Genomic DNA, 20,573 nt, shown 5'->3' with positions numbered 1-20,573 from the left:
TTTAGTTTGTATGTCAAACAGTTATTAGTTTATTAACCAAACTGTCTTCTACTTCAGTGTGTAAATATTTAGTTTGTATGTCAAACAGTTATTAGTTTATTAACCAAACTGTCTTCTACTTCAGTGTGTAAATATTTAGTTTGTATGTCAAACAGTTATTAGTTTATTAACCAAACTGTCTTCTACTTCAGTGTGTAAATATTTAGTTTGTATGTCAAACAGTTATTAGTTTATTAACCAAACTGTCTTCTACTTCAGTGTGTAAATATTTAGTTTGTATGTCAAACAGTTATTAGTTTATTAACCAAACTGTCTTCTACTTCAATGTGTAAATATTTAGTTTGTATGTCAAACAGTTATTAGTTTATTAACCAAACTGTCTTCTACTTCAGTGTGTAAATATTTAGTTTGTATGTCAAACAGTTATTAGTTTATTAACCAAACTGTCTTCTACTTCAGTGTGTAAATATTTAGTTTGTATGTCAAACAGTTATTAGTTTATTAACCAAACTGTCTTCTACTTCAGTGTGTAAATATTTAGTTTGTATGTCAAACAGTTATTAGTTTATTAACCAAACTGTCTTCTACTTCAGTGTGTAAATATTTAGTTTGTATGTCAAACAGTTATTAGTTTATTAACCAAACTGTCTTCTACTTCAGTGTGTAAATATTTAGTTTGTATGTCAAACAGTTATTAGTTTATTAACCAAACTGTCTTCTACTTCAGTGTGTAAATATTTAGTTTGTATGTCAAACAGTTATTAGTTTATTAACCAAACTGTCTTCTACTTCAGTGTGTAAATATTTAGTTTGTATGTCAAACAGTTATTAGTTTATTAACCAAACTGTCTTCTACTTCAGTGTGTAAATATTTAGTTTGTATGTCAAACAGTTATTAGTTTATTAACCAAACTGTCTTCTACTTCAGTGTGTAAATATTTAGTTTGTATGTCAAACAGTTATTAGTTTATTAACCAAACTGTCTTCTACTTCAGTGTGTAAATATTTAGTTTGTATGTCAAACAGTTATTAGTTTATTAACCAAACTGTCTTCTACTTCAGTGTGTAAATATTTAGTTTGTATGTCAAACAGTTATTAGTTTATTAACCGAACTGTCTTCTACTTCAGTGTGTAAATATTTAGTTTGTATGTCAAACAGTTATTAGTTTATTAACCAAACTGTCTTCTACTTCAGTGTGTAAATATTTAGTTTGTATGTCAAACAGTTATTAGTTTATTAACCAAACTGTCTTCTACTTCAGTGTGTAAATATTTAGTTTGTATGTCAAACAGTTATTAGTTTATTAACCAAACTGTCTTCTACTTCAGTGTGTAAATATTTAGTTTGTATGTCAAACAGTTATTAGTTTATTAACCAAACTGTCTTCTACTTCAGTGTGTAAATATTTAGTTTGTATGTCAAACAGTTATTAGTTTATTAACCAAACTGTCTTCTACTTTAGTGTGTAAATATTTAGTTTGTATGTCAAACAGTTATTAGTTTATTAACCAAACTGTCTTCTACTTCAGTGTGTAAATATTTAGTTTGTATGTCAAACAGTTATTAGTTTATTAACCAAACTGTCTTCTACTTCAGTGTGTAAATATTTAGTTTGTATGTCAAACAGTTATTAGTTTATTAACCAAACTGTCTTCTACTTCAGTGTGTAAATATTTAGTTTGTATGTCAAACAGTTATTAGTTTATTAACCAAACTGTTTTCTACTTCAGTGTGTAAATATTTAGTTTGTATGTCAAACAGTTATTAGTTTATTAACCAAACTGTCTTCTACTTCAATGTGTAAATATTTAGTTTGTATGTCAAACAGTTATTAGTTTATTAACCAAACTGTCTTCTACTTCAGTGTGTAAATATTTAGTTTGTATGTCAAACAGTTATTAGTTTATTAACCAAACTGTCTTCTACTTCAGTGTGTAAATATTTAGTTTGTATGTCAAACAGTTATTAGTTTATTAACCAAACTGTCTTCTACTTCAGTGTGTAAATATTTAGTTTGTATGTCAAACAGTTATTAGTTTATTAACCAAACTGTCTTCTACTTCAGTGTGTAAATATTTAGTTTGTATGTCAAACAGTTATTAGTTTATTAACCAAACTGTCTTCTACTTCAATGTGTAAATATTTAGTTTGTATGTCAAACAGTTATTAGTTTATTAACCAAAGTGTCTTCTACTTCAGTGTGTAAATATTTAGTTTGTATGTCAAACAGTTATTAGTTTATTAACCAAACTGTCTTCTACTTCAGTGTGTAAATATTTAGTTTGTATGTCAAACAGTTATTAGTTTATTAACCAAACTGTCTTCTACTTCAGTGTGTAAATATTTAGTTTGTATGTCAAACAGTTATTAGTTTATTAACCAAACTGTCTTCTACTTCAGTGTGTAAATATTTAGTTTGTATGTCAAACAGTTATTAGTTTATTAACCAAACTGTCTTCTACTTCAGTGTGTAAATATTTAGTTTGTATGTCAAACAGTTATTAGTTTATTAACCAAACTGTCTTCTACTTCAGTGTGTAAATATTTAGTTTGTATGTCAAACAGTTATTAGTTTATTAACCAAACTGTCTTCTACTTCAGTGTGTAAATATTTAGTTTGTATGTCAAACAGTTATTAGTTTATTAACCAAACTGTCTTCTACTTCAGTGTGTAAATATTTAGTTTGTATGTCAAACAGTTATTAGTTTATTAACCAAACTGTCTTCTACTTCAGTGTGTAAATATTTAGTTTGTATGTCAAACAGTTATTAGTTTATTAACCAAACTGTCTTCTACTTTAGTTTGTGTGTAAATATTTAGTTTGTATGTCAAACAGTTATTAGTTTATTAACCAAACTGTCTTCTACTTCAGTGTGTAAATATTTAGTTTGTATGTCAAACAGTTATTAGTTTATTAACCAAACTGTCTTCTACTTCAGTGTGTAAATATTTAGTTTGTATGTCAAACAGTTATTAGTTTATTAACCAAACTGTCTTCTACTTCAGTGTGTAAATATTTAGTTTGTATGTCAAACAGTTATTAGTTTATTAACCAAACTGTCTTCTACTTCAGTGTGTAAATATTTAGTTTGTATGTCAAACAGTTATTAGTTTATTAACCAAACTGTCTTCTACTTCAGTGTGTAAATATTTAGTTTGTATGTCAAACAGTTATTAGTTTATTAACCAAACTGTCTTCTACTTCAGTGTGTAAATATTTAGTTTGTATGTCAAACAGTTATTAGTTTATTAACCAAACTGTCTTCTACTTCAGTGTGTAAATATTTAGTTTGTATGTCAAACAGTTATTAGTTTATTAACCAAACTGTCTTCTACTTCAGTGTGTAAATATTTAGTTTGTATGTCAAACAGTTATTAGTTTATTAACCAAACTGTCTTCTACTTCAGTGTGTAAATATTTAGTTTGTATGTCAAACAGTTATTAGTTTATTAACCAAACTGTCTTCTACTTCAGTGTGTAAATATTTAGTTTGTATGTCAAACAGTTATTAGTTTATTAACCAAACTGTCTTCTACTTCAGTGTGTAAATATTTAGTTTGTATGTCAAACAGTTATTAGTTTATTAACCAAACTGTCTTCTACTTTAGTGTGTAAATATTTAGTTTGTATGTCAAACAGTTATTAGTTTATTAACCAAACTGTCTTTTACTTCAGTGTGTAAATATTTAGTTTGTATGTCAAACAGTTATTAGTTTATTAACCAAACTGTCTTCTACTCAGTGTGTAAATATTTAGTTTGTATGTCAAACAGTTATTAGTTTATTAACCAAACTGTCTTCTACTTCAGTGTGTAAATATTTAGTTTGTATGTCAAACAGTTATTAGTTTATTAACCAAACTGTCTTCTACTTCAGTGTGTAAATATTTAGTTTGTATGTCAAACAGTTATTAGTTTATTAACCAAACTGTCTTCTACTTCAGTGTGTAAATATTTAGTTTGTATGTCAAACAGTTATTAGTTTATTAACCAAACTGTCTTCTACTTCAGTGTGTAAATATTTAGTTTGTATGTCAAACAGTTATTAGTTTATTAACCAAACTGTCTTCTACTTCAGTGTGTAAATATTTAGTTTGTATGTCAAACAGTTATTAGTTTATTAACCAAACTGTCTTCTACTTCAGTGTGTAAATATTTAGTTTGTATGTCAAACAGTTATTAGTTTATTAACCAAACTGTCTTCTACTTCAGTGTGTAAATATTTAGTTTGTATGTCAAACAGTTATTAGTTTATTAACCAAACTGTCTTCTACTTCAGTGTGTAAATATTTAGTTTGTATGTCAAACAGTTATTAGTTTATTAACCAAACTGTCTTCTACTTCAGTGTGTAAATATTTAGTTTGTATGTCAAACAGTTATTAGTTTATTAACCAAACTGTCTTCTACTTCAGTGTGTAAATATTTAGTTTGTATGTCAAACAGTTATTAGTTTATTAACCAAACTGTCTTCTACTTCAGTGTGTAAATATTTAGTTTGTATGTCAAACAGTTATTAGTTTATTAGTTTGTATGTCAAACAGTTATTAGTTTATTAACCAACTGTCTTCTACTTCAGTGTGTAAATATTTAGTTTGTATGTCAAACAGTTATTAGTTTATTAACCAAACTGTCTTCTACTTCAGTGTGTAAATATTTAGTTTGTATGTCAAACAGTTATTAGTTTATTAACCAAACTGTCTTCTACTTCAATGTGTAAATATTTAGTTTGTATGTCAAACAGTTATTAGTTTATTAACCAAACTGTCTTCTACTTCAGTGTGTAAATATTTAGTTTGTATGTCAAACAGTTATTAGTTTATTAACCAAACTGTCTTCTACTTCAGTGTGTAAATATTTAGTTTGTATGTCAAACAGTTATTAGTTTATTAACCAAACTGTCTTCTACTTCAGTGTGTAAATATTTAGTTTGTATGTCAAACAGTTATTAGTTTATTAACCAAACTGTCTTCTACTTCAGTGTGTAAATATTTAGTTTGTATGTCAAACAGTTATTAGTTTATTAACCAAACTGTCTTCTACTTCAGTGTGTAAATATTTAGTTTGTATGTCAAACAGTTATTAGTTTATTAACCAAACTGTCTTCTACTTCAGTGTGTAAATATTTAGTTTGTATGTCAAACAGTTATTAGTTTATTAACCAAACTGTCTTCTACTTCAGTGTGTAAATATTTAGTTTGTATGTCAAACAGTTATTAGTTTATTAACCAAACTGTCTTCTACTTCAGTGTGTAAATATTTAGTTTGTATGTCAAACAGTTATTAGTTTATTAACCAAACTGTCTTCTACTTCAGTGTGTAAATATTTAGTTTGTATGTCAAACAGTTATTAGTTTATTAACCAAACTGTCTTCTACTTCAGTGTGTAAATATTTAGTTTGTATGTCAAACAGTTATTAGTTTATTAACCAAACTGTCTTCTACTTCAGTGTGTAAATATTTAGTTTGTATGTCAAACAGTTATTAGTTTATTAACCAAACTGTCTTCTACTTCAGTGTGTAAATATTTAGTTTGTATGTCAAACAGTTATTAGTTTATTAACCAAACTGTCTTCTACTTCAGTGTGTAAATATTTAGTTTGTATGTCAAACAGTTATTAGTTTATTAACCAAACTGTCTTCTACTTCAGTGTGTAAATATTTAGTTTGTATGTCAAACAGTTATTAGTTTATTAACCAAACTGTCTTCTACTTCAGTGTGTAAATATTTAGTTTGTATGTCAAACAGTTATTAGTTTATTAACCAAACTGTCTTCTACTTCAGTGTGTAAATATTTAGTTTGTATGTCAAACAGTTATTAGTTTATTAACCAAACTGTCTTCTACTTCAGTGTGTAAATATTTAGTTTGTATGTCAAACAGTTATTAGTTTATTAACCAAACTGTCTTCTACTTCAGTGTGTAAATATTTAGTTTGTATGTCAAACAGTTATTAGTTTATTAACCAAACTGTCTTCTACTTCAGTGTGTAAATATTTAGTTTGTATGTCAAACAGTTATTAGTTTATTAACCAAACTGTCTTCTACTTCAGTGTGTAAATATTTAGTTTGTATGTCAAACAGTTATTAGTTTATTAACCAAACTGTCAAACAGTTATTAGTTTATTAACCAAACTGTCTTCTACTTCAGTGTGTAAATATTTAGTTTGTATGTCAAACAGTTATTAGTTTATTAACCAAACTGTCTTCTACTTCAGTGTGTAAATATTTAGTTTGTATGTCAAACAGTTATTAGTTTATTAACCAAACTGTCTTCTACTTCAGTGTAAATATTTAGTTTGTATGTCAAACAGTTATTAGTTTATTAACCAAACTGTCTTCTACTTCAGTGTGTAAATATTTAGTTTGTATGTCAAACAGTTATTAGTTTATTAACCAAACTGTCTTCTACTTTAGTGTGTAAATATTTAGTTTGTATGTCAAAGAGTTATTAGTTTATTAACCAAACTGTCTTCTACTTCAATGTGTAAATATTTAGTTTGTATGTCAAACAGTTATTAGTTTATTAACCAAACTGTCTTCTACTTCAGTGTGTAAATATTTAGTTTGTATGTCAAACAGTTATTAGTTTATTAACCAAACTGTCTTCTACTTCAGTGTGTAAATATTTAGTGTGTAAATATTTAGTTTGTATGTCAAACAGTTATTAGTTTATTAACCAAACTGTCTTCTACTTCAGTGTGTAAATATTTAGTTTGTATGTCAAACAGTTATTAGTTTATTAACCAAACTGTCTTCTACTTCAGTGTGTAAATATTTAGTTTGTATGTCAAACAGTTATTAGTTTATTAACCAAACTGTCTTCTACTTCAGTGTGTAAATATTTAGTTTGTATGTCAAACAGTTATTAGTTTATTAACCAAACTGTCTTCTACTTCAATGTGTAAATATTTAGTTTGTATGTCAAACAGTTATTAGTTTATTAACCAAACTGTCTTCTACTTCAATGTGTAAGTATTTAGTTTGTATGTCAAACAGTTATTAGTTTATTAACCAAACTGTCTTCTACTTCAGTGTGTAAATATTTAGTTTGTATGTCAAACAGTTATTAGTTTATTAACCAAACTGTCTTCTACTTCAGTGTGTAAATATTTAGTTTGTATGTCAAACAGTTATTAGTTTATTAACCAAACTGTCTTCTACTTCAATGTGTAAATATTTAGTTTGTATGTCAAACAGTTATTAGTTTATTAACCAAACTGTCTTCTACTTTAGTGTGTAAATATTTAGTTTGTATGTCAAACAGTTATTAGTTTATTAACCAAACTGTCTTTTACTTCAGTGTGTAAATATTTAGTTTGTATGTCAAACAGTTATTAGTTTATTAACCAAACTGTCTTCTACTTCAGTGTGTAAATATTTAGTTTGTATGTCAAAGAGTTATTAGTTTATTAACCAAACTGTCTTCTACTTTAGTGTGTAAATATTTAGTTTGTATGTCAAACAGTTATTAGTTTATTAACCAAACTGTCTTTTACTTCAGTGTGTAAATATTTAGTTTGTATGTCAAACAGTTATTAGTTTATTAACCAAACTGTCTTCTACTTTAATGTGTAAATATTTAGTTTGTATGTCAAACAGTTATTAGTTTATTAACCAAACTGTCTTCTACTTCAGTGTGTAAATATTTAGTTTGTATGTCAAACAGTTATTAGTTTATTAACCAAACTGTCTTCTACTTCAGTGTGTAAATATTTAGTTTGTATGTCAAACAGTTATTAGTTTATTAACCAAACTGTCTTCTACTTCAGTGTGTAAATATTTAGTTTGTATGTCAAACAGTTATTAGTTTATTAACCAAACTGTCTTCTACTTCAGTGTGTAAATATTTAGTTTGTATGTCAAACAGTTATTAGTTTATTAACCAAACTGTCTTCTACTTCAGTGTGTAAATATTTAGTTTGTATGTCAAACAGTTATTAGTTTATTAACCAAACTGTCTTCTACTTCAGTGTGTAAATATTTAGTTTGTATGTCAAACAGTTATTAGTTTATTAACCAAACTGTCTTCTACTTCAGTGTGTAAATATTTAGTTTGTATGTCAAACAGTTATTAGTTTATTAGCCAAACTGTCTTCTACTTCAATGTGTAAATATTTAGTTTGTATGTCAAACAGTTATTAGTTTATTAGCCAAACTGTCTTCTACTTCAATGTGTAAATATTTAGTTTGTATGTCAAACAGTTATTAGTTTATTAACCAAACTGTCTTCTACTTCAGTGTGTAAATATTTAGTTTGTATGTCAAACAGTTATTAGTTTATTAACCAAACTGTCTTCTACTTCAGTGTGTAAATATTTAGTTTGTATGTCAAACAGTTATTAGTTTATTAACCAAACTGTCTTCTACTTCAGTGTGTAAATATTTAGTTTGTATGTCAAACAGTTATTAGTTTATTAACCAAACTGTCTTCTACTTTAATGTGTAAATATTTAGTTTGTATGTCAAACAGTTATTAGTTTATTAACCAAACTGTCTTCTACTTCAGTGTGTAAATATTTAGTTTGTATGTCAAACAGTTATTAGTTTATTAACCAAACTGTCTTCTACTTCAGTGTGTAAATATTTAGTTTGTATGTCAAACAGTTATTAGTTTATTAACCAAACTGTCTTCTACTTCAGTGTGTAAATATTTAGTTTGTATGTCAAACAGTTATTAGTTTATTAACCAAACTGTCTTCTACTTCAGTGTGTAAATATTTAGTTTGTATGTCAAACAGTTATTAGTTTATTAACCAAACTGTCTTCTACTTCAGTGTGTAAATATTTAGTTTGTATGTCAAACAGTTATTAGTTTATTAACCAAACTGTCTTCTACTTCAGTGTGTAAATATTTAGTTTGTATGTCAAACAGTTATTAGTTTATTAACCAAACTGTCTTCTACTTCAGTGTGTAAATATTTAGTTTGTATGTCAAACAGTTATTAGTTTATTAACCAAACTGTCTTCTACTTTAGTGTGTAAATATTTAGTTTGTATGTCAAACAGTTATTAGTTTATTAACCAAACTGTCTTCTACTTCAGTGTGTAAATATTTAGTTTGTATGTCAAACAGTTATTAGTTTATTAACCAAACTGTCTTCTACTTTAATGTGTAAATATTTAGTTTGTATGTCAAACAGTTATTAGTTTATTAACCGAACTGTCTTCTACTTCAATGTGTAAATATTTAGTTTGTATGTCAAACAGTTATTAGTTTATTAACCAAACTGTCTTCTACTTCAATGTGTAAATATTTAGTTTGTATGTGAAACAGATATTAGTTTATTAGCCAAACTGTCTTTTACTTCAGTGTGTAAATATTTAGTTTGTATGTCAAACAGTAATTAGTTTAATAGACAAACTATCTTCTACTTTAGTGTGTAAATATTTAGTTTGTATGTCAAACAGTTATTAGTTTATTAACCAAACTGTCTTCTACTTCAGTGTGTAAATATTTAGTTTGTATGTCAAACAGTTATTAGTTTATTAACCAAACTGTCTTCTACTTCAGTGTGTAAATATTTAGTTTGTATGTCAAACAGTTATTAGTTTATTAACAAACTGTCTTCTACTTCAGTGTGTAAATATTTAGTTTGTATGTCAAACAGTTATTAGTTTATTAACCAAACTGTCTTCTACTTTAGTGTGTAAATATTTAGTTTGTATGTCAAACAGTTATTAGTTTATTAACCAAACTGTCTTTTACTTCAGTGTGTAAATATTTAGTTTGTATGTCAAACAGTTATTAGTTTATTAACCAAACTGTCTTCTACTTTAATGTGTAAATATTTAGTTTGTATGTCAAACAGTTATTAGTTTATTAACCAAACTGTCTTCTACTTCAGTGTGTAAATATTTAGTTTGTATGTCAAACAGTTATTAGTTTATTAACCAAACTGTCTTCTACTTCAGTGTGTAAATATTTAGTTTGTATGTCAAACAGTTATTAGTTTATTAACCAAACTGTCTTCTACTTCAGTGTGTAAATATTTAGTTTGTATGTCAAACAGTTATTAGTTTATTAACCAAACTGTCTTCTACTTCAGTGTGTAAATATTTAGTTTGTATGTCAAACAGTTATTAGTTTATTAACCAAACTGTCTTCTACTTCAGTGTGTAAATATTTAGTTTGTATGTCAAACAGTTATTAGTTTATTAACCAAACTGTCTTCTACTTCAGTGTGTAAATATTTAGTTTGTATGTCAAACAGTTATTAGTTTATTACCAAACTGTCTTCTACTTCAGTGTGTAAATATTTAGTTTGTATGTCAAACAGTTATTAGTTTATTAACCAAACTGTCTTCTACTTCAGTGTGTAAATATTTAGTTTGTATGTCAAACAGTTATTAGTTTATTAACCAAACTGTCTTCTACTTCAGTGTGTAAATATTTAGTTTGTATGTCAAACAGTTATTAGTTTATTAACCAAACTGTGTTCTACTTAAGTGTGTAAATATTTAGTTTGTATGTCAAACAGTTATTAGTTTATTAACCAAACTGTCTTCTACTTCAGTGTGTAAATATTTAGTTTGTATGTCAAACAGTTATTAGTTTATTAACCAAACTGTCTTCTACTTCAGTGTGTAAATATTTAGTTTGTATGTCAAACAGTTATTAGTTTATTAACCAAACTGTCTTCTACTTCAATGTGTAAATATTTAATTTGTATGTCAAACAGTTATTAGTTTATTAACGAAACTGTCTTCTACTTCAGTGTGTAAATATTTAGTTTGTATGTCAAACAGTTATTAGTTTATTAACCAAACTGTCTTCTACTTCAGTGTGTAAATATTTAGTTTGTATGTCAAACAGTTATTAGTTTATTAACAGAACTGTCTTCTACTTCAGTGTGTAAATATTTAGTTTGTATGTCAAACAGTTATTAGTTTATTAACCAAACTGTCTTCTACTTCAGTGTGTAAATATTTAGTTTGTATGTCAAACAGTTATTAGTTTATTAACCAAACTGTTTTCTACTTCAGTGTGTAAATATGTAGTTTGTATGTCAAACAGTTATAAGTTTACTAGCCAAACTGTCTTCTACTTCAATGTGTAAATATTTAGTTTGTATGTCAAACAGTTATTAGTTGATTTGCCAAACTGTCTTCTACTTCAGTGTGTAAATATGTATTTTGTATGTCAAACAGTTATTAGTTTATTAACCAAACTGTCTTCTACTTCAGTGTGTAAATATTTAGTTTGTATGTCAAACAGTTATTAGTTTATTAACCAAACTGTCTTCTACTTCAATGTGTAAATATTTAGTTTGTATGTCAAACAGTTATTAGTTTATTAACCAAACTGTCTTCTACTTCAGTGTGTAAATATTTAGTTTGTATGTCAAACAGTTATTAGTTTATTAACCAAACTGTCTTCTACTTCAGTGTGTATATATTTAGTTTGTATGTCAAAGAGTTATTAGTTTATTAACCAAACTGTCTTCTACTTTAGTGTGTAAATATTTAGTTTGTATCTGAAACAGTTATTAGTTTATTAACCAAATTGTCTTCTACTTTAGTGTGTACATATTTCGTTTGTATTTCAAAAAGTTATTAGTTTATTAACCAAACTGTCTTCTACTTTAATGTGTAAATATTTAGTTTGTATGTTAAAGAGTTATTAGTTTATTAACCAAACTGTCTTCCACTTCAATGTGTAAGTATTTAGTTTGTATGTCAAACAGTTATTAGTTTATTAACCAAACTGTCTTCTACTTCAGTGTGTAAATATTTAGTTTGTATGTCAAACAGTTATTAGTTTATTAACCAAACTGTCTTCTACTTTAGTGGATAAATATTTAGTTTGTTTGTCAAACAGTTATTATTTTATTAACCAAACTGTCTTCTACTTCAGTGTGTAAATATTTAGTTTGTATGTCAAAGAGTTATTAGTTTATTAACCAAACTGTCTTCTACTTTAATGTGTAAATATTTAGTTTGTATGTTAAAGAGTTATTAGTTTATTAACCAAACTGTCTTCTACTTCAATGTGTAAGTATTTAGTTTGTATGTCAAACAGTTATTAGTTTATTAACCAAACTGTTTTCTACTTCAGTGTGTAAATATTAAGTTTGTATGTCAAAGAGTTATTAGTTTATTAACCAAACTGTCTTCTACTTCAATGTGTAAATATTTAGTTTGTATGTCAAACAGTTATTAGTTTATTAACCAAACTGTCTTCTACTTTAGTGTGTAAATATTTAGTTTGTATGTCAAACAGTTATTAGTTTATTAACCAAACTGTCTTCTACTTCAGTGTGTAAATATTTAGTTTGTATGTCAAACAGTTATTAGTTTATTAACCAAACTGTGTTCTACTTTAATGTGTAAATATTTAGTTTCTATGTCAAAGAGTTATTAGTTTATTAACCAAACTGTCTTCTACTTCAATGTGTAAATATTTAGTTTGTATGTCAAACAGTTATTAGTTTATTAACCAAACTGTCTTCTACTTTAGTGTGTAAATATTTAGTTTGTATGTCAAACAGTTATTAGTTTATTAACCAAACTGTCTTCTACTTCAGTGTGTAAATATTTAGTTTGTATGTGAAACAGTTATTAGTTTATTAACCCCACTGTCTTCTACTTCAGTGTGTAAATATTTATTTTGTATGTCAAACAGTTATTAGTTTATTAACCAAACTGTCTTCTGCTTGAATGTGTAAATATTTAGTTTGTATGTCAAACAGTTATTAGTTTATTAACCAAACTGTCTTTTACTTTAGTGTGTAAATATTTAGTTTGTTTGTCAATCAGTTATTAGTTTATTAACCAAACTGTCTTTTACTTCAGTGTGTAAATATTTAGTTTGTATGTCAAACAGTTATTAGTTTATTAACCAAACTGTCTTCTACTTCAGTGTGTAAATATTTAGTTTGTATGTCAAAGATTTATTTGTATATTAACGAAATTGTCTTCTACTTTAGTGTGTAAATATTTAGTTTGTATCTGAAACAGTTATTAGTTTATTAACAAATTGTCTTTTACTTCAGTGTGTACATATTTCGTTTGTATGTCGAAAAGTTATTAGTTTATTAACCAAACTGTCTTCTACTTTAATGTGTAAATATTTAGTTTGTAAGTCAAACAGTTATTTGTTTTTTAACCAAACTGTCTTCTACTTCAGTGTGTAAATATTTAGTTTGTATGTGAAACAGTTATTAGTTTATTAACCGAACTGTCTTCTACTTCAGTGTGTAAATATTTAGTTTGTATGTCAAACAGTTATTAGTTTATTAACCAAACTGTCTTCTACTTCAGTGTGTAAATATTTATTTGTATGTCAAACAGTTATTAGTTTATTAACCGGACTGTCTTCTACTTCAGTGTGTAAATATTTAGTTTGTATGTCAAACAGTTTTTAGTTTATTAACCGAAATGTCTTCTACTTCAGTGTGTAAATATTTATTTTGTATGTCAAACAGTTATTAGTTTATTAACCAAACTGTGTTCTACTTCAGTGTGTAAATATTTAGTTTGTTTGTCAAACAGTTATTAGTTTATTAGCCAAACTGTCTTCTACTTAAATGTGTAAATATTTAGTTTGTATGTCAAACAGTTATTAGGTTATTAGCCAAACTGTCTTCTACTTCAATGTTTAAATATTTAATTTGTATGTCAAACAGATATTATTTTATTAGCCAAACTGTCTTCTACTTCAGTGTGTAAATATTTAGTTTGTATGTCAAAGATTTATTTGTATATTAACCAAATTGTCTTCTACTTTAGTGTGTAAATATTTAGTTTGTATCTGAAACAGTTATTAGTTTATTAACCAAATTGTCTTTTACTTCAGTGTGTACATATTTCGTTTGTATGTCGAAAAGTTATTAGTTTATTAACCAAACTGTCTTCTACTTTAATGTGTAAATATTTAGTTTGTAAGTCAAACAGTTATTAGTTTATTAACCAAACTGTCTTCTACTTCAGTGTGTAAATATTTAGTTTGTATGTCAAACAGTTATTAGTTTATTAACCGAACTGTCTTCTACTTCAGTGTGTAAATATTTAGTTTGTATGTCAAACAGTTATTAGTTTATTAACCAAACTGTCTTCTACTTCAGTGTGTAAATATTTAGTTTGTATGTCAAACAGTTATTAGTTTATTAACCAAACTGTCTTCTACTTCAGTGTGTAAATATTTAGTTTGTATGTCAAACAGTTATTAGTTTATTAACCAAACTGTCTTCTACTTCAGTGTGTAAATATTTAGTTTGTATGTCAAACAGTTATTAGTTTATTAACCAAACTGTCTTCTACTTTAGTGTGTAAATATTTAGTTTGTATGTCAAACAGTTATTAGTTTATTAACCGAACTGTCTTCTACTTCAGTGTGTAAATATTTAGTTTGTATGTCAAACAGTTATTAGTTTATTAACCAAACTGTCTTCTACTTCAGTGTGTAAATATTTAGTTTGTATGTCAAACAGTTATTAGTTTATTAACAGAACTGTCTTCTACTTCAGTGTGTAAATAATTAGTTTGTATGTCAAACAGTTATTAGTTTATTAACCGAACTGTCTTCTACTTTAGTGTGTAAATATTTAGTTTGTATCTGAAACAGTTATTAGTTTATTAACCAAATTGTGTTTTAATTCAGTGTGTACATTTTTCGTTTGTATGTCGAAAAGTTATTAGTTTATTAACCAAACTGTCTTCTACTTTAATGTGTAAGTATTTAGTTTGTATGTCAAACAGTTATTAGTTTATTAGCCAAACTGTCTTCTACTTCAATGTGTAAATATTTAGTTTGTATGTCAAACAGTTATTAGGTTATTAGCCAAACTGTCTTCTACTTCAATGTTTAAATATTTAGTTTGTATGTCAAACAGATATTATTTTATTAGCCAAACTGTCTTTTACTTCAGTGTGTAAATATTTAGTTTGTATGTCAAACAGTTATTTGTTTAATCGACAAACTATCTTCTACTTCAGTGTGTAAATATTTAGTTTGTATGTCAAACAGTTATTAGTTTATTAACCGAACTGTCTTCTACTTCAGTGTGTAAATATTTAGTTTGTATGTCAAACAGTTATTAGTTTATTAACCAAACTGTCTTCTACTTCAGTGTGTAAATATTTAGTTTGTATGTCAAACAGTTATTAGTTTATTAACAGAACTGTCTTCTACTTCAGTGTGTAAATATTTAGTTTGTATGTCAAACAGTTATTAGTTTATTAACCGAACTGTCTTCTACTTTAGTGTGTAAATATTTAGTTTGTATCTGAAACAGTTATTAGTTTATTAACCAAATTGTGTTTTACTTCAGTGTGTACATATTTCGTTTGTATGTCGAAAAGTTATTAGTTTATTAACCAAACTGTCTTCTACTTTAATGTGTAAGTATTTAGTTTGTATGTCAAACAGTTATTAGTTTATTAACTGAATTGCTTTTACTTCAGTGTGTAAATATTTAGTTTGTATGTCAAAGAGTTATTAGTTTATTAACCAAACTGTCTTCTACTTCAGTGTGTAAATATTTAGTTTGTATGTCAAACAGTTATTAGTTTATTAACCAGACTGTCTTCTACTTCAGTGTGTAAATATTTAGTTTGTATGTCAAATAGTTATTAGTTTATTAACCGAACTGTATTCTACTTCAGTGTGTAAATATTTATTTTGTATGTCAAACAGTTATTAGTTTATTAACCAAACTGTGTTCTACTTCAGTGTGTAAATATTTAGTTTGTATGTCAAACAGTTATTAGTTTATTAACCAAACTGTGTTCTACTTCAGTGTGTAAATATTTAGTTTGTATCTCACACAGTTATTAGTTTATTAGTAAAATTGTCTTCTACTTCAGTGTGTAAATATTTAGTTTGTATGTCAAACAGTTATTAGTTTATTAGCCAAACTGTCTTCTACTTCAATGTGTAAATATTTAGTTTGTATGTCAAACAGTTATTAGTTTATTAACCAAACTGTGTTCTACTTAAGTGTGTAAATATTTAGTTTGTATCTCACACAGTTATTAGTTTATTAGTAAAATTGTCTTCTACTTCAGTGTGTAAATATTTAGTTTGTATGTTAAACAGTTATTAGTTTATTAACCGGACTGTCTTCTAATTCAGTGTGTAAATATTTAGTTTGTATGTCAAACAGTTATTAGTTTATTAACGAAACTGTCTTCTACTTCAATGTGTAAATATTTAATTTGTATGTCAAACAGTTATTAGTTTATTAACGAAACTGTCTTCTACTTCAGTGTGTAAATATTTAGTTTGTATGTCAAACAGTTATTAGTTTATTAACCAAACTGTCTTCTACTTCAATATGTAAATATTTAGTTTGTTTGTCAAACAGTTATTAGTTTATTAACCAAACTGTTTTCTACTTCAATGTGTAAATATTTAGTTTGTATGTCAAACAGTTATTAGTTTATTAACCAAACTGTCTTCTACTTCAGTGTGTAAATATTTAGTTTGTATGTCAAACAGTTATTAGTTTATTAACCAAACTGTGTTCTACTTCAGTCTGTAAATATTTAGTTTGTATGTCAAACAGTTATTAGTTTATTAACCAAACTGTCTTCTTCTTCAATGTGTAAATATAGAGTTTGTATGTCAAACAGTTATTAGTTTATTAACCAATCTGTCTTCTTCTTCAATGTGTAAATATTTAGTTTGTATGTTAAACAGTTATTAGTTTATTAACCGAACTGTCTTCTACTTCAATGTGTAAATATTTAGTTTGTATGTCAAACAGTTATTACTTTGTATGTCAAACAGTTATTAGTTTATTAACCAAACTGTCTTCTACTGTAATGTCTAAATATTTAGTTTGTATGTCAAACAGTTATTAGTTTATTAACCAAACTGTCTTCTACTTCAATGTGTAAATATTTAGTTTGTATGTCAAACAGTTATTAGTTTATTTGCCAAACCTAAATATTTATTTATCATTATATTTCTCAGCAACAAGAAGTGGAAAAGTTAAGGAAAATCTCTACAAAAGATAAAATCGTTGAGGCGATGTCGGCTGCCGCGCAACAAGCAGAAGAAAGAAAACATAAACATGATGAAAAAATGGAAGCAGTCAGCAGGGGAAGGTCAGCGAAAGCTCGTGCTAGATATATATACATATATACATACAAATAATTTTAGGTAAAAAAACCAGCAGAAGAGTTTTCTTAAAGTTGGTTACAGTAATCATACTTTGTTTTAAAATAATTTGATATATTAATCCTTCAAACTTCGTCCAACTTTTCCAATTTAGTCTCAAAGATGAGGTTTATTGAACAGTAACGCGTATGTGGCTCACGGTGAACATCGTAGTTCCTAAACTATACATAAACGTATAGCATTTAAAATAATTACCACGTGCTGACAGTGAAAGGTTTCCCCGTAACAATGGTTTTCTACTTCAATAATTGTATTAATATTCGGTTCGTTACGAGACACACCCTTCTGTTGATCACGTGACCTTCTGTGCTAGTGAGTTAGAGTACTTTCCCTGGTCGGATATTCTTCCTTGAACAAGAAATCACTTTTCGCAGCCGGTTAGTAATAGGTACTTTATAAATGTATTGGTCAAACGTCACCTGTTTGATCGAGTCAGGAGTTGCCCAAGAACTGACGATTGGTGTTGTTGACCAGCTACTTTTTTCTCTGGTTTAGATTCACGAAATTAGAGACAGCTGTAATCTAACAGCCCTTGTTTAGCGCTGCACGATGTTCAGACACAAACATCCTCACTGTTTAATACCCTTTGATTCTCCATTAAAGTGATATCTTGTGCCATATGTTACATTCTTTGTACTTCGACATACAACATTTTATTTGCTATTTATAACACCTTTCTACCTGTCCATAGTGGATGTGTGTTCCTTGGTCGCTTATAAAGCTTAGATTCAAAGGTCGAACCCCGCTACTGATAGAGAACAAAAGGTTTATTGCACAGTTTTGCCCTTGAAAATAACAATCAAACAGACTGAAGTGAATGTATCTTAACTGAAACATAATTATTTTGTAGATGTTTATAACTGAGAAGGACCCACAGTGACAACAGTATATGTGCAGACTTACAATGCTAGAAACTAAGTTTCGATACCCATGATGAGAGGCTTTGTGCATAACTTTAAACAAACAAACGTTACTGAGAAGTATATATATACCTATTTTTCTAGGTATTTCTTACCTGAGAGATGTATAAATATATATATATATAATTTTAAGCCAAAATAAAACACATTAAAATTAAACAAAATACGCTGCATATTTTTGAAAAGATCGTAGGATACAAGCTACATGGAATTATAAAATGTACCTAGGTTTTGTAGGTGAATGTGGGCGTAGGACCCACATTGCGATGGGGATACACCGTCTATCAGTCTTAACCTCCAATTCGGTAGTCTCACATAAGACTGTTTCTTACGCAGTCCTTCCACATGATTTTGTTCCCTTATTTAACTTCATTTAAATGTATTTATTTCGTTTCACTAATATATATATATATATATGACTATTTTTTCTATATATTTTTTAACTGAGAGGTAAATACTTATTTTGTTCATCGTTTCAGAGAAAAATATTTACAGAATCTTCAGGAGAAAGTAAGAGCCCATGAAGAGAAGGCCAGGAAAGTTCGGCAGCGGAAAGAAATGTCTAACCAACTTCCATCCACCCCTGAAAGAAATGAGTGTCTAACCGACTTTTATGGGTCATGTGACGAATAAACCTATCTGATTGGTGATTCACAAAGAAACTATCATGTAAAAAAAAATGTTGAATCTTTCGAAACACGTAACTATATATAACTGATTCAACATTTAGAATATTTTAATATCTGTGAGTTTGTTATTTGTAGAGTATAAAGTAAAATATCTATATATAAAACCATGATTTGCATACATACGTTGTGTGTGCGTACAGAGCAACATTAAGGTATAGCACTGCCTTGGGATATTCACGTGATCGCTCCAGAGAAGAGACCATCGTATTAGTTACTACGTCATTAAACACGCAATCAGTCACCTGATCGCTCATTGCTCTGGAATAATTCTGTCCGTTGCAGCGATCTCTGCGTTACAAAATTAAAATAAAAACATATTTTACCAAATCATCTTCACCCAGGTTGTTCGATATGTCTTAAAGTTGCTGACTGTGTATAAGCGTGGCAATATATGTGTGTGTATGTATACATAGACATTCTGTCTGTTTTTATATAAAAGTAAAAGAAACTGAGAAAAATTGAACTTATTTCCGAAAACTTTCAATAAATAGGCTAATTTTCTAATTAATTACTTCATTTATTCATCTCCAACTTTTAAAAAACCGCAATCGTTTTGTTTATAACTCCTCTTGTGAGTTTTAGAGAGGAAAGTTTTCATTTCTTTTCTAAATGAACCCTCTGGCCTGGCATGGCCTAGCGCGTAAGGCGTGCGACTCGTAATCCGAGGGTCGCGGGTTCGTGCCCGCGTCGCGCCAAACATGCTCGCCCTCCCAGCCGTGGGGGCGTTATAATGTGACAGTCAATCCCAATATTCGTTGGTAAAAGTAGTAGCCTAAGAGTTGGCGGTGGGTGGTGATGACAAGCTGCTTTCCCTCTAGTCTAACACTGCAAAATTAGGGATGGCTAGCACAGATAGCCCTCGAGTAGCTTTGTGCGAAATCCCAAAACAAATGAACCCTCTACTGGTTATTTTACGTTATTTACAAAAAAATAAATAATTATTTGGAAATTACCCCCTCTTTAGGGCTGAGTTCTCTGTGATGTGGAAGGTGTGAATATAACTACATACGATTGTAGATATTACATGCAAAAACAAATCACTCCTTTATGACGAAAACAAAATAATAAACTTAATATATTAAAAGTTAAGCCTAGTTAACAATAGATACTGTTCAATATGAATTGGTACTTACATAATCATTTTTAAAACTAAAGACACTTCTTGTACAAATTATTATGATTTTAATTTACATTCTTTACTATTTATATAATTTCTTTAATATAGGTTTAGTTATTGTTTTTTATTTATAGTTATTTACCATAAATATTTATGTACTTATCTCCAGTTTTTTACCCACTTCTCGGTTTTCATTCAAGTCAATAAAATACTTATTTAGACCGATTTTAATTGTTCTGCTATATTAATTCTACGTATTTCTTCTTTCACGTGGCCCCCACTGGCATAGCGGTATGTCTGTTTCGATACCCGTGGTGGGCAGAACACAGATAGCCCATTGTGTAGTTTTGTGCACAACTACAATCAACTCTTCCAGGTAACTCATACAGAACCTTAACTACTCCTTGTGTGTTGCCACAACAATCTAGCCTCGTTACCGGATGTCTCTCACTATTTAATCTAATCAATGTACATTAAGAACATTTCCATAATACTTAATATAGACAACTGCTTTAATCTAGACGGTTCCATTGATTTCTTTCTAAGCCTAATTATATTTTTGTACAATATGGCTAACTCAATTTGTATAGAGTCAGCAACCGATGTGATTCAGTACCATAAAACATAATCAACTGATCCATAGTATAATATTTTTAACTTATCTATCGGCAAAAGATATCTGATTGTTACAAATATGTATGTTAACTTCCATATTTTTTTAG

At 27.9% G+C, this 20,573-nt stretch overlaps 1 protein-coding gene across 2 annotated transcripts in view; it reads left to right on the top strand.

Annotated features, from left to right (window-relative positions):
- LOC143229926 (uncharacterized) overlaps positions 1–20,026 on the top strand; it is a 111,232-nt gene extending 91,206 nt beyond the window's left edge. Inside the window, exons 6-7 of one of the 2 annotated variants that reach the window (XM_076462796.1) lie at positions 16,919–17,052; positions 18,525–20,026. In XM_076462796.1, coding sequence (XP_076318911.1) covers positions 16,919–17,052; positions 18,525–18,678 — 288 coding nt within the window. In that variant the 3' untranslated portion in view covers positions 18,679–20,026. Of the gene's footprint in view, positions 1–16,918; positions 17,108–18,524 lie in introns of both variants that reach the window. The other variant, XM_076462797.1, reaches the window with a different exon arrangement.
- The last annotated feature ends 547 nt before the right edge of the window (positions 20,027–20,573 follow it).

Source organism: Tachypleus tridentatus, chromosome 10 (genome assembly GCF_004210375.1).
Source record: "Tachypleus tridentatus isolate NWPU-2018 chromosome 10, ASM421037v1, whole genome shotgun sequence".
Lineage (NCBI taxonomy): Eukaryota > Metazoa > Arthropoda > Merostomata > Xiphosura > Limulidae > Tachypleus > Tachypleus tridentatus.
Note: the sequence above shows the minus strand (reverse complement) of the source record. Positions and strands in the feature narration are given on the sequence as shown.